Below are 15,000 nucleotides of genomic sequence, written 5' to 3'. Positions count from 1 at the left end.
TCAGATTATAAAGCGCCCAGGCCCCACACGGTCAGTCAGAAATAGTGTTGCTGCTTCGCTAAGGCTTCTCAGCAAAAATCCGAGCGGCATTTTGCTTTTGTTTTGTACACCAACATGGCCGTCTAATCACGTGAGTGCAAGCCAAGAATAGGCTAAGGAGTGCAATACGGAAGTTGCTATGGAAACACAGGGATAGAGTAGTTGTGTTGAACACATAAGTAAAAAATCGTAAGAACTTGCTCGTGCATTTCGAAATTTTTATAGTGACTAGATTTCAAACTGCATTCGTTGAAGGCCTCGTGAAATTTTAACTTCCAAAACATCACTAGTGCCCATAAATCACGAAATACGCTCGCGTTTATACGATTTCTAGTAGTTATCAACAAAATATAATATTTATGGGGTAAAGGGTTGTTTAAAGTGCCCCTAACCTCAATTTTTTTAACTCCTCGAAAGTAAAATTTCAGCATCATGAAGGTTAATTTGCGTCGTCAAATGGTGGTGATTTCACTTTTAAAATGCCGCACGAGTTCTATAAAGTTACAGTTGACAAAATTGCATGGGAGTTCTTTCTGCCACGGTGGAGGCCTGGGTCCATCCCTGAGATGACGTCACAAGCTGTTTTGCAATGCAAAGCACTTTGTGACGTTAACATATCCTCTACCTCTGAAATGACTATTATCGACAATTTATAATTTTCCCTGGATTGACTGTTATCGTCATTTTAGGATTACTCTGTCCCAGGACTTGTGGTAGCAGATGAAAAGAAAAAAGGAAAAGTGGTAACAACTAAAGATCAACTGGCTGATAATTGCACCGATAATTTATCAAATCTACTAGTATATATAAAATTATTGCTGGATAGTGGTTAAGTCTAGTACTTCATTTTAAAATGGTTAGCTTTCTCTTATGGTTTGGTAACCGACATTTTCTCCTTTTTCAACTTGTGTTTTAGCCGGTGATAGTACACGTTTACAGCGGCATTCGGAAGGAAAAATGAATTTTTTTTTCTTAAAAAGTGTTCTGTCAGTTACCGTGAATGTGTCCGTCGGTAGTTTAGTGGTTAAGTGAAAGGGTTATTAGTCGAACATTCCCAGGTTCGAGTCCAGCGAGTTTAGGCATTGGGGTTTCGGATTTTAAAAATAGATATTCATTTCCCATAATCCTTATCAAGCGCTAAGCGTCCTAAATTGACGATAATAGTCAATTTAGAGAAACTTGGGAATTGTCAATAATAGTCAGAGAGGATGGGTTGGTAACGTCAACTTACGAAAAGGACCATGCCCCGCACAGATTTTCGGCCTTGGAACGAACGACCTCCTGGCCTTTGGTAAATTTTACGGCGCTCTAAAATTGGAATTTTGACATGAAAAGGGCAGAATATTTTTGCAATAGGCTCTCTAAGCTCCTTGTGTTGCTATGTTTCAGACTTTTAACCTACATGTAACTTTTTGCACAGGTTACTATTTGAGCCACCAGCTTCAACTTTGATACTTCGTAAAAGCCAAAGCAGTCATAGTAGTGTTGAAGGTCATGATTGAACACTTTGTTTTGGTTCAAATGAAGAAAAAGAAAATCAAAGTAATAATAGCACTTTATGATATTACGTTCCACTAACGAACAAAACTGTACTAATAATTTGAATTACAGCTAAGGTTTGTCAAATTTCCATCTGAGTTACCTGACAGGTTTGCCTTTAAACATAATTTTTACTAAAACATTTTACTGCTATCAAACCAATGAGACCTTATGCATAGGATTCTCACTGTTTCTAGCTGCAGGTCCAAATCACATAATATATTAATAAATTTTGTCACCTAATAAAAGAACAAATGGGGTGTAACCAAGACAGAGAAAAAAGGTAATGGCTTTAATAATGCTTCCTTTCAGGAACAACTATCCACTGTCAACCATTACTTGACTCAAAACAGATTCCTTGATCCAACAACACATGACAGTCCCCTAAAACCAGAATTACTGTAAAAGTCCTTGTATAAGCCGCACCCGTAGATAAGCCGTACCCCCAATTTGGAAGCTCGAAGTTTAAAAAAAAAATGGAGACAATAAACTTTGAAGTTCCGATGAAGTTCTGTTAGTAAACAAACAAGGACAAACAACTACGATTTCAAAACACTGACATGATGGTTATTAGGAGCTTTCATATCAATTAAGTCTTTCCATAGTGACATTTCACTTGCTATACCTTTATCTTGTGAGTTTACTATAAAAAAATAAAATTAAAAAAAATTAAGATGCTCTCTCCATGCGATTATTTTTTTCAAGCAGCTCCATGAAGTTGAATATTCGAAGGCGATTGAAATGACATGCACAAGTGCTTAGTAGCCAAGCTTTGAAATGTGCAGAGGAGTCTGGGCATCACTCATGAATGTATTTTCTTGCAGCGTACAGCTTTGTGGAGGAATGGAGATTGCCTGTAGGTTGGTGTTCAGTTGTTCGAATAAAGTGTGAACGCTTCAAGATACCACCGCTCATGAAAAAGGCAATGATCAACAACGTGCTTTCAGTTTGTTATTATGTTTATTACTGGGTTGCCTATGGGCAAACCCAGTCGAGGTCTGCGTTTAGTTTGTTTGTTTTCTTTTCTTTCTTTTTTTTTGTTTTTGTTTTTTTTTCCGTGTCGGTAAAAGTCTTGCCTGTCACTCCCCTGGTAAGTGGTGTCTTTGTGCATAGAGCCTTCTGTGCATATTTTCTTAGGATCGAGAGGGTAGTGGAACTGCGTAGATTTCTCTGGTGGACACAGTAGAATCATTAACCTATTGTAGCCTGCAATGGCGTCGAAAGTCATTGTAACGCGAATGGCGTTTTAGTGGATCCTTAAACAAAATATACCCTTACGGAGCTCAATAATGGAAAGTCAGTTGGATAAACTAGGTGAAAAACCAACACCAGGAATCTCAAATGCGACGAGTAGTGGACTTCGACAACAATCTATCGCCCGTCGAGCCGAAATCAAAGGGAGCTGTTTTTCTAAAATAATATTTTACCAAGTGTGTGTTATTGAGAACACTGAAACCAAATGGAAAATTCTCTGGTAACTTATGGGGTCATCAAAGACAGAGAACGAATCTAACATCTTACTTGGATTGTTTATCTATTCTTCACAGTCTGCAGGTAAAGAAAATAATTGGAAATGTGACAGCGAAGAATTATTTGAAAGAAAGCTTGTCGTGTATTTTGTGCTTCATTGTTCAAGGAAAAGGTTCTTCATGGAAACAGTTTGACCCTGAAATTTAGATTGTTGCAATATTGGGCATATTTGACACGATTGAGTTACTTCTCTGCACGCACGTAATGAAATAGAAGGGGTTTTTGCCTCTAATAGCAAATATGTTCTTTGTTTCAAAAAATTGTTCGCTGGAAAAGGTGGCCTTTATGAATTCATCATGTTTTATGATATGCGAGCTTAACTGGATAGTTTTTATGGCAATTGTAAAGCATTTTCTTGTCGAAATGTGGTTAGCGTCTTTCTGGTGTGTTAACTTAATTAAATCATGAGTTTGTATTTGCCGTCTGCCGCGTAACCTTGATTTCCACTCACAAAACTACCTCCACAACCCACTTTTTGCGTAGAATAAGCTTTTAGAATGATGTTCTTGTCTTCTGTGGTGATACTAAAGGTTCGGAATCATGTTGTGAAAAAATATTTATAACGGATCACACGCGCAACTTGATCGCCCGATTATGCATGACATCCATTTGACATCCCATTGAAAAAAACTCGTAAAATATTCGCGGACCGGTCGATTTCTCCGAATTGAGAAAGATTTTAAAAAATAACTAAAAATTCCTGTGTTAAGAATCTTGTCATTGTAGTGTAAAGCCAAGAAATGAAGTTTATTTGGGAAGCCAACAACATTCCCTTAACTACCTTGGTTGTTAATCCAATTTATTACTACGACTTGCTAGTGCGAAGATTGTTTACATGAAAGTCACCTTTTTGCGAAATTTGAGTGTGAGAAATAAACTTCATAATTATTTGACCATTTCTTCTACTTTTGTGCTTGTCAGCATTGTGATTTGCGATAAAAAAAGGAAAGGAAAGGAAAGGAACTTTATTTAAGGTCTAGTCGTTCTAGCGCTGGAGCGCTAATTGGGGACACTGTAAATTGAAATGAACAATGAAAGTAAATCAAGTCATAATTGGCAAGTCTGTCTTTTGTATCTCATAGATGTTTAGATTTTCAATTAAATGGCTCGCGATTGTGTAAATAGTTCACCCTGAAGTCAAAATAGATACGTTTCTCAGGAACCCGACGAGTAATGGACTTCGAAAACAATCTTTCGCCCGTCGAGCCGTAATCAAAGTGAGCCGTAGTTCTAATATTGTTACCAAGTTTGGTGTTTTGTACAACACTGAAATAAAATTTCACTAATTATTGTTAGTCAAAAATTATTTGAAAGAAAGCTTGTTGCTATATTTCACTTGATAATTCAAGTAAAGGGTTTTTCAGCAAAGGGTTTGATGCTGAACACTGGTGGGAATTTATTTCGTCGCGTTTTTGACACGGAGTGTGTTGGCAGCTTGTTTGCACGCACGCAATGAAATGGGAAGTTTTTTCTTCCCTCTAATAGCAAATATGTTGTTTGTTTCAATAAAATTACTTTTGGCTGGAAAAGGCTTTTGTGAGATTTTTCTGCCCGTTCTGAATATCGTTGTGTATTATCCAAGGTTAAGTAATTTGCATATGTGTAATATTTGTTTACACATCTTAAGAGTTTCGTTAATCTTATCTAGTACGCACAGGGAAAGCTACCTCAGATCTTTGCCGCTTTTGGGTTTGGTTTCGGACGCACTGGACTGACAAAATTTGTTGGGCCCTTCCAAAAATGTCGACGAAATTTGGCTCAAATTTTCAATTTTTCACGCGTGGAAGCACTGAGAGTCTGAGACACAGTAAAACATTTGTTAACCACAAGTGTCAATCATATCGAAATAAACACTAAATACTCCGACTAAAAATAGAGATTAAATGACATTTTCCTTCAAATCATCATAATCATGGTATGTAAATTGACAAATCTGTCAGATTTCACCTCTGACAAAAATTTGTCCTGCTCCCAGGCAGGACGACGGCGTCTCGAAAGTTTGGTAAGCCTTTACAAAATAATCACCGGTCGCACTTGTCTCAAGGAACTGGTGACAGATTTTTTCGCAAAATAAAAATTTGCCCAGTACGTCCGGGCCCTTTCCATGTTTGCCTTATAAAGAAAGAAATCTGTCAATCATTAGAAAACCGTTACGAGTATGCGACATATGCATGCGAGGATTTTTTTTGCCCGTGGTGATTTGGCTATGAATTATGAAATCATTTTTCGCTAATGTTTATGAGCTATTAGCTTTGCTTTGCGGCAGTACGTACAGAGTTAAAACAATCCATTTCAGTTCCTTCTGCACCAGTTGTTACGCCTTCTGTGTATCATCTCGAGGACGTGACCAGCTATGTTTGCGGAATGAAGAACATTTGCTGTGTCAGCAACCACTTGACATGCGAAATGAAATAGCTGATCATGATTGGAGGATTTCGATCCTCAGCATAATATCTTGTTGACAGGGATGTTAACAGGCAGAATCACATGATTGAGAAGAACCATTTCATCGTCACTCCTGCGCGATCAAATTGTGGTGAAGTTAGTTGCCTTAGACCAGAGTTAGTAGACATTACGTGTTTTGTCGCCATGTTGCTTTTTGTTGTATTGAGCTTCTTGCTGGGAACGCTCAAACCACTCACTTATGCACACGCCGTTCGCGGTAGACCCACACTAAAAGATGTCATTATTGAGCGAATGTTTTGGCCCGGGTCGGTCCGCGAACTGAGAGAAAGCTATATTGAGAACAAATGTGCACTAAATGAGCAAATATATGAGAATTATGAAATGAACTACACTGATATGAACTGCTTTGAAACCAAATACCAAACAAGACAAGCACAGAACTGTGAAAGCCTCCAAGAGAAGAAAGTTGGTGAGCACAAAGTCAGTACTGACGCCTTCGAGTCGCAGAAAGATAGTCTGCTGAGCCGGATGCATTTAATTAAAATTCTGAAAAAGAAGGTGAATTTTCTATCCATTTGTATTATTATGGCTGTTTGTTTTCTGCAATTACTGAATTTCTGTGTATTTCGAGCTGTAATGCTATTTCATATTCAACTATTTGTATCGTTTGGAATCATCCTCACTAATGTTGTCAGCATTTTGTACCATGCTTGGTGCAGCGTTTTATGTTTGGATGAACCTATTTTGAATGCATTCAATGACTGTGATCTATTTGAGAAAGGCGCACAGCTATCTGTTGTTGTCGATGTTGATAATGAAGAATCAATAAATGACTGGCAACTTCGATCTCGTTATGCTAAGTTTGTTTATTGTTAATGTTTAAAAGGGCGTCGCCATGTTGTTCAAAAGGATGGAGAACCAAGCAGAATTTCAGCGAAACAGCTAACGCGAGCCTTACAGGAGAACATATTTGAGAATGCCGCACAGCCATCTGTTGTTGTGGATATTGATAATAAAGAATCAGTAAATGACTTGCAACTTCGATCTCGTTATGCTAAGTTTGTTTATTGTAAATGTGTAGGAGGGCGTCCAAAAAGGGACCGAGAACCAAGCAGAATTCCAGTGAAACAGCTATCACGAGCCTTGCATAAGAGCAGATCTTTCAGGAAATTAGTTCGAAAATATATTAAAAAGAACGTACCGAAATCTTCTGCCATGCATTTATTTACGAAATTGAGTTTACTTAATCGTAAGTTAGACTGTTTGTATGTAAGACTAAGGTCTGCTGCTAAGAAGAGGAGTACACAAAGGACGTGGTGGACAGCACATCGAAGGAAAAAACCTAAAACTCGCCATGGAAGAGTGAAACTTAGGTGTAACTATACTTCAGTAAGATCTGTTTATAAGAACGTTAACCATAGGATGAATCATACAGAGTTAAAGCTGTCTAATGATATAGAGAAAAACCCTGGGCCCATTGATCATACCAAAACTATTCAAGCGCCTTATAGTCAAGGCAATGTGGAATTGTTCGGCCAGAATGCAGGCACTCAGTGTGTAGCAATGTCTCTTACTTCACTTATCTATAATTACAGGAATAATATTCTATCATCAGTGGACTTGATCAACATCATGAACATTGGTAATGAATTGTATTCTGGGTTATCTAGACTGTCCAGACAAACTTTCCTGTTGTTAACTGAGTTACCAGAAGTGCTCAATGTGTTTAATACAGATTATCAGCTTCAATACAGTTCAAGCTATAGTGGTACTATAAATGGTAGATCTATTATACATGATTTGAGTTTCTGTATGCCTTTGGTTGATGCTTTGCTAACATTAGTAAGGCAAAACTACCAATCCTTTCTTTTAACAATTGAATGTAGTACTGTTTCTATGTACTGTACTCCAGGTGGTAAATTTAAAATATTTGATTCACATGCTAGGGATGCATTTGGTATGCCCCATTCTCAAGGAACATGTGTATTATTAGAAGCACAAAGTATACAGGATGTCACATGTTATTTGCAAACCCTGTATGAAAATTCAAATACATTGTTTGAGCTGATACGTGTTCACATAACAAGACTAGAAAAGGACAATAATCACTTGGTTGATGAGGACAGTGAAATCTCTCAATCAGAACTTGCTGATGATGGTGGAGAAATGGCGCATATTTCAACAAGGAACAATGAGTCTTTTATACGACACTGTTGTGCTTTATCGTTTTATAGCATTTGTTTTTCAGTGGTTAAGGCATGCACTTATTGGAATTCACAAACTCTAGAAGCAATTATTGACCATGGAAGTGAGTTTTACAAGGAACAGTTTTCATGTCCTGATGAAAATCTCTGTTTACACAAATTTCCAAACAAACTTCAAATATATGATGCAACTATTGATGTTGTCTTTACAGCACAAAAAGAAGGCATATTTAGTTGTGCATCCAGCAGTACCAAACTCTTCCAAAACTTTATTTTGGATAACACAAGAGGGAATACTGGATTTATAATATGGTTTTCAAATTACTGTGCAAGTTGCATATTTCAGCACAATTCTAAGACTAAAAGCATCAAATACTACTTAATAATATTCCATAGTGATGGAACTTTAGATGAATTTCAAACTGTCAATGACAGCAACTTCCTTCTTCAAGCCCTCTCTAATACTGTCACAAAAATCAATACAACTAATAATTAAGAGGTAGCATACATTATCAGATTTCTAAACTGTTACAGTAATTTGTCAAGCACTTTAAGACAAAAGGTATTAAGAAAACACAAATCCAGTAAGCAGAAAAATTCACTTGCCGAAAAACGAAGAGAAAGTTATGCAAACATGAACCTAGTGCCAAACGAAAATACTTGGTTAGCAAAGCAGAATGGTACAAGTCATTAGATCCTACAGAGAAAGGAAAACTCTTGTCTGACAGAGCAGAGTGGTACAAATCACTAGATCCGGCAAAAAAGAACAACTCTTGTCTGACAGAGCAGAGTGGTATAAATCTCGAGATCCTGCAGAAAAAGAACAACTCTTGTCTGACAGAGCAGAATGGTACAAATCACTAAATGCTGCAGAAAAAGAACAACTCTTGTCTGACAGGGCAGAGTGGTACAAATCACTAAATCCAGCAGAAAAAGAAAAACTCTTGTCTGACAGAGCAGAGTGGTACAAATCACTAAATCCAGTAGAAAAAGAAAAACTCTTGTCTGACAGAGCAGAGTGGTACAAATCACTAAATCCTGCAGAAAAAGAAAAACTCGTGTCTGACAGGGCAGAGAGGTAAAAATCACTAGATCCTGCGAAAAAAAAAAAGTTTTGTCTGACAGAGCAGAGTGGTACAAATCACTAAATCCTGCAGAAAAAGAACAACTGTTGTCTGACAGAGCAGAGAAGTACAAATCACTAGATCCTGCAGAAAAAAGAAAACTCTTGTCTGACAGAGCAGAGTGGTACAAATCACTAAATCCTGCAGAAAAAGAACAACTCTTGTCTAACAGGGCAGAGTGGTACAAATCTCTAGATCCTGCAGAAAAAAAAACTCTTGTCTGACAGAGCAAAGAGGTACAAATCGCTAGAGCCTGCAGAAAAGGAAAAGCTCTTGTCTAACAGAGCAGTGTGGTACAAGTCACTAGATCCTGCAGAAAAAGAACTGATAAATAAACAAAAAAAGCGGAATTATGATGCAATGGAACCACTCATTAAGGCACAATACTTGAACAATAAAAAACAAGAATATTGCAGCATGAATCCTATAAAAAAGCAAAAAATATAAAGTGCATAAGTGATGCAGCAAAAATTTCTAGAAAAAAGGCAAACGATGTTCAGCATAAATTGGATCACTACATATCAGTATTTCAGAATAAGATCAGAGAGGGGCCATATTACATATGTTCGGTTTGTCATCGAATACTATATAGAAAAACAGTTATGTTACTTAAAGAAAATAAATACAGCATACACCGTCTTTTCACTGAGATAAAGTCATTTGATGACAAACAATACATCTGTAGAACATGTCATGCAAGAGTTTCAAAAGGGCAAGTACCATGTCAAGCTGTAGGTAATAAACTGGAAGTTGATAGAATACCACCAGAACTCTCAGTACTAGAAAAACTTGAACAAATTAATAGCACAGAGGATAGTTTTTGAAAAGATAGTGGTAATGCCTAAAGGCCAACAGAGGAAGATTAAAGGAGCAATATGCAATATACCGGTTGAATGTGATCAAACATGTACTACATTACCACGTCCTCCTGACAGGTCAGGTATAATCATGTTGAAACTAAAGAGAAAAATGGAGTTTAGAGGACATGTTTATTTTCAAGCTGTGCGACCTCAACTAATATTAAATGCTCTGATGTGGCTCAAAATGAATAATCCCTTGTATGATAATATATGTATAGATATTGACAAAATAGATAGGCATCTTAAAACATTGCAACAAAATGATGTTAATTTAGACGATTCAACTTTGAATAATGACAACCACTCTACTGAATCTGGTATAAGTGATGACACTTCTTCAAACAATGAAAATGGTGAGAATGTCAGCACACTGGCAGATGAAGAAAATGATGATCCTTTAAATGAATATCGAGCACCAACAAGTGAAACTTGCTTGCAGTCTGTAATACCAGATTATCCTGTAACTGTTGAGCAAAATGATAATGTATCATCTCAAGGAGACGAAGTCTATGCTATTGCACCTGGTGAAAGTAAACATCCAGTTTCCTTCATGGCAGACAAGCAATGTGAAGAACTAGCATTTCCTATTTTGTTTCCAAAAGGAAAGTATGGGTACTCTGTCAACCGAGAAATAAAGTTGTCGCCAGTTAAGTACTTCAATGCAAGACTTTTACATCACAGTGGTAGATTTGCTACCAATCCCGAATATCTCTTCTTTGCTCAGTTCATCATAGAACAGAAGAAAGTATCAGATAGCATCAATATTGCTCTGAAAAAAATGCATGGCCAGCCTCTTACTGCTTCTCAAATAAGATCAAATAATATGCAAAATTTACAAAATCTTATTTGTCAAGATCAGGCTTATTTATTTTTGAGACAAATTCCAGGAACACCACCTTATTGGCAAAAATTTATGTATGAAGTAGTAGCTATGGTAAAACAGCTTGGGATACCAACGTGGTTTATGACATTATCCTGTGCTGACCTTAGGTGGCCTGAAACTGTTTCAGATTATTGCAAGAACACAAGGCAAAAATCTAACAAATGAACAAGTTGATGCTTTATCTTATAATGAAAGATGCTCAATGCTGAATGTAAATCCTGTTGTTGTTGCTAAGCACTTTCAATATAGAGTTGAAACATTCTTCACTGAAATTCTTCTAACTAATGCAAACCCAATTGGTAAAATAGTATACTATGCACTCCGCATTGAGTTTCAGATGAGAGGCTCTCCTCACTTACATGCCTTAATATGGACATCAGATTGCCCTGAACTAACACATGATACCAAGGAAGCTTATATCCATTTCATAGATGAACATGTGCAGGCATGCCTTCCTGATCAGAGTCAAGACCCTGAGTTACATGAGCTTGTAAAAACCTACCAAAAGCACAGTCATTCAAAGACGTGTAGAAAATACAAAAACATTAAATGTAGGTTTAATTTTGGGCACTTTTTTACAAACAAGACTATTGTGGCTGAACCTCTTTCTGATGATTTAAATCCAGAAAAAAGACGAGTACCATAGACAGACAAAAAGAAATCCTTACACTAGTTAAAGAAAAATAGATGAAGTGTTAAATCCCAGTAAGGCAAATTATAATCCTACGTTAACAGAAGCTGATATTTTCAAATCTGTAAACATAACTGAAGAGCAATATTATTGGGCTTTATCCATTTCACCTGACTCAGATTATGAGCTGCACCTTAAAAGACCAACAAACAGCTGTTTTATTAATAATTATTTTATTGCTGGTATTAAGGGTTTTAGAGCAAATGTTGACTTGCAACCTGTATTTAACCACTACAAGTGCATAACTTACGTGTGCTCATATTTACCAAGAATGAGACTGAATGCTCACAGGCAATTATGAATGCTGCAAAGGAAGCTAAGAAAGAAAACTTGAGTGTCAGGGATAGCTTAAAAAGAATTGGTGCTGCTTTCCTCTCTACCAGAGAAGTCAGTTCACAAGAATGTGTTTACAGATGCATGCCTGAACTATGGTTACGAAAAATATTCCCTGCAACAGTTTTTGTAAGCACTGACCTACCAGAAAAAAGGGTACGCATTGCAAAATCACCAGAAGAACTTGATGAACTCGATAATGAAAGTACTGATATCTTTAAATCAAATATTATTGATCGATACACTTTAAGACCACAGTGTATTCCTTCTGTAGATAGGCTATGTCTGGCAGAGTTTGCTGCATACTATTATAAAGAATACAAAAAGGACTGCCAAGAAACAGCTGATGCTCAACCTGAGGTTTTAACTGACGATGTCATTGAATTACATCACAATTGTGATCCTGATACGTCACCTCCAGACAAAATAAGATTAATGAACACGCATGAAGTTATGAAGTGTAGAAAAGTAAAAGCTGTTATAAGATCACAAGCCAAACAAAGCAAAAGAACCTGAACTGTATTTTCATCATCTCCTGATGCTTTATTACCCATGGAGAGATGAAACAAGTCTTTTAGGAAGTGATCAAACATATGCTTCTAAATTCTATGAGCATGAAGTACAAGCTGTAGTGGAACGAAACAGAGAGAAATTTGAGCCTGATGCTGATGCTGTTACAGAAGCACTTGATTTTCTTCGAAATAACAGGGCAATATCATCCACTCCAGCTATGATTCTATGAATGACCAGGAAAATGCAGATTTACAATCTGAAGAGCAAGATGATTCAGCACCAAACGAGTCATTTAATGAACTATTCCTACACATCTTTTTTCATCATCAGACACTGAGAATCATTCAAACCTTGGAATGATAACATACAACCAGCCAACAGAAATTAGTGATGATAAGCTACGGGAGTGTGTTAGATCATTGAACAAAAAACAGCGCTATGCTTATGATATAATTCTCACCTGGTGTAGAAGTAAAATGAAAAACATGAATAGTCTAAAACCCGAAGAAGTAAAACCAATACATTTATTTATAACTGGTGGAGCAGGTGCTGGTAAAAGTCACTTGATCCAAACAATCTACCACACTGTCACAAAGACCTTTAGACATCCTCCGATGAATCCTGAATTACCTACAGTTCTTTTAATGGCACCTACTGGAGTTGCTGCTATTAACATAGATGGGACAACAATAAACACTGCCTTGGCAATTCCCAAAGAAACAGGTGATAATTATCTGCAATGTCTGACCAAAAGAAAACACAGATGAGAATGTTACTAGCTGACCTCAAGTTGATCATAATAGATGAAATCTCTATGGTTGCTAACAATACTTTGCTTCATATCCACCAAAGACTAAAAGAAATTGTTGGCACATCAAATGTTCACCTGTTTGCAGGCATTAGCATTCTTGCTATTGGTGACATGTATCAACTACCACCAATACGCAGGAAACCTGTTTTTGCAAATTACAAAAATGATGTGTTTAACTTGTGCCACCCATGGCACCTATTCACAATGATAGAGCTTGTTGATATCATGAGGCAGAAGGATGACCAACCATTTGCTGAACTTTTGAATAGGTTCCGTACGGCAAGTCAAACTGAAGAAGATATGAAGTGCATCCAATCTAGATCTATAAATCCATCAGATGCTCTTCACATCTGGGCTGAAAATAATCCAGTCAATCGACACAATGAAATGAAATTGCACCAAATACCTGCACAGTTGTTTCACCTTAAAGCCACAGATCATTACCCTCCTAATGTATCACAACAAGATATTAACAGAATTTTAGCTAGACCTAGGTCTGAAACTGGTGGACTTGATGCTAATATCTGTATAAAGGAAACTGCAAGAGTCATGCTAACCAACAACATTGATATTGCAGATAGACTTATAAATGGTCAACTAGGAACTGTTGTTAAAATTGAAGTAAATCAAAATAACAAAAACCCACCATTATCTATGTAAAATTTGATGATGCCAAAGCTGGCAAAATTTAATTCAAAAGAGTACTAGCAGTTTTGTGCGACAAAACAGAGTTGTACCCATAGAAACTGTTCTAGCAAAAATTTAAATACATCCACATAACCTTCTTCTCCAGAAAATACAGAGAATGCAATTCCCTTTAACATTGGCCTACGCTGTTAGCATTCACAAAGTACAGGGATTGTCACTTAACAGTCTTGTCATTAGTTTGAGTTGGTCAAACAGAGATCATTCAATTATGGTCAGGTATATGTTGCACTGAGCCGAGCGACCTCTTTAAATGGTATTCACATTCTAGGAATATTAACAGCAAACATGTGAAAGCAGATCCTCGGGTACATAAAGAATATGAAAGACTGCGAGAATCTCGAAAACCATGGGAACTAGTGAAAATATAAGGATAATTCAGTGCTCACTATATGTCTATTAAACATAAGATCACTCAAAAAACATAGTGTAGATATCAAGGTATGATGCAAACATAAAGAACAGTGATCTAATTGCACTGACAGAAACACAACTTGTACCTCATAGCATGATACTGACGTAAAATCTCATCTACTACCATTTAATCTCTACAGGCAAGATCATCCTACTGATTAGATTTTTAAGTTTGGCGCTGTGTACCAGAAGATCAATAGAAACTAAGGAACATGAATACTTTCCAAAGTAATGCAATGAAATTTGTAATAATTTTGAAAAACATCTACAACTATGTGTCCCAATTTTACAGTTCTTTTTCTTACCGAAAGAACAACTCAAATATAATACAGTATGTAAACCATCTACGAAATATCCTCGGCGCTTATCCAATCGACATCATTCTTGGGGATTTCAATATCAACTACGCAAATGATGATTAGCATAAGACCGCTAAAATCTTTAATGACCTCTCTAGGTTATTCACAGTTTGTACAAAGTCCAACTTTTGTTTCATCAGGAAACATACTTGACCAAATCTACCCTAAAAACAACAAAAATTTGACATCATAGAGAATACTGTATTAGTGGTCTACTACTATGACCATGATGCTGTTAAAATATCCATAAAATATAACAAAAATATTTAAATATGTATATTATTTAAACTGTCATGCAAAGCACATAATATTTATTTATAGCAATAACTGTAAATCTTAAAGTTTCATAAAAGTAAATGTGTCTTGGCAGGAACCATGTTGCTGTTAAAATATCCATATGCTAGCTACAACTAAAATGATATTATGAAACTTTCATAGAAGGATTTTACAATGAAAATAAAAGAACCTTCTAGAGATTTTGAAAAAAGGGGTCGCCAAAGACCTGGCAAAGAGATCACAAGTCCAGCTAGAACAAAACTGGAAATTCATAAACTCCTAATCTCCACAGTGTCCTCATAAAGCAGACAAA

General features: G+C 36.6%; 1 protein-coding gene across 1 annotated transcript; it reads left to right on the top strand.

Annotated features, from left to right (window-relative positions):
• Positions 1–12,861: 12,861 nt before the first annotated feature.
• On the top strand, positions 12,862–13,593 carry LOC138035168 (uncharacterized). The gene has a single exon (XM_068881993.1). The coding sequence runs from the start codon at positions 12,862–12,864 to the stop codon at positions 13,591–13,593; it is 732 nt and encodes a 243-aa protein (XP_068738094.1).
• The last annotated feature ends 1,407 nt before the right edge of the window (positions 13,594–15,000 follow it).

This window comes from Montipora capricornis, unplaced genomic scaffold (genome assembly GCF_036669925.1).
Source record: "Montipora capricornis isolate CH-2021 unplaced genomic scaffold, ASM3666992v2 scaffold_286, whole genome shotgun sequence".
Classification (NCBI taxonomy): Eukaryota; Metazoa; Cnidaria; class Anthozoa; order Scleractinia; family Acroporidae; genus Montipora; species Montipora capricornis.
Note: the sequence above shows the minus strand (reverse complement) of the source record. Positions and strands in the feature narration are given on the sequence as shown.

What these genes read in the sequence shown, in the direction of transcription:
- LOC138035168 (XM_068881993.1), top strand. Translation starts at nt 12,862, where the DNA reads ATGTCTGACCAAAAGAAAACACAGATGAGAATGTTACTAGCTGACCTC.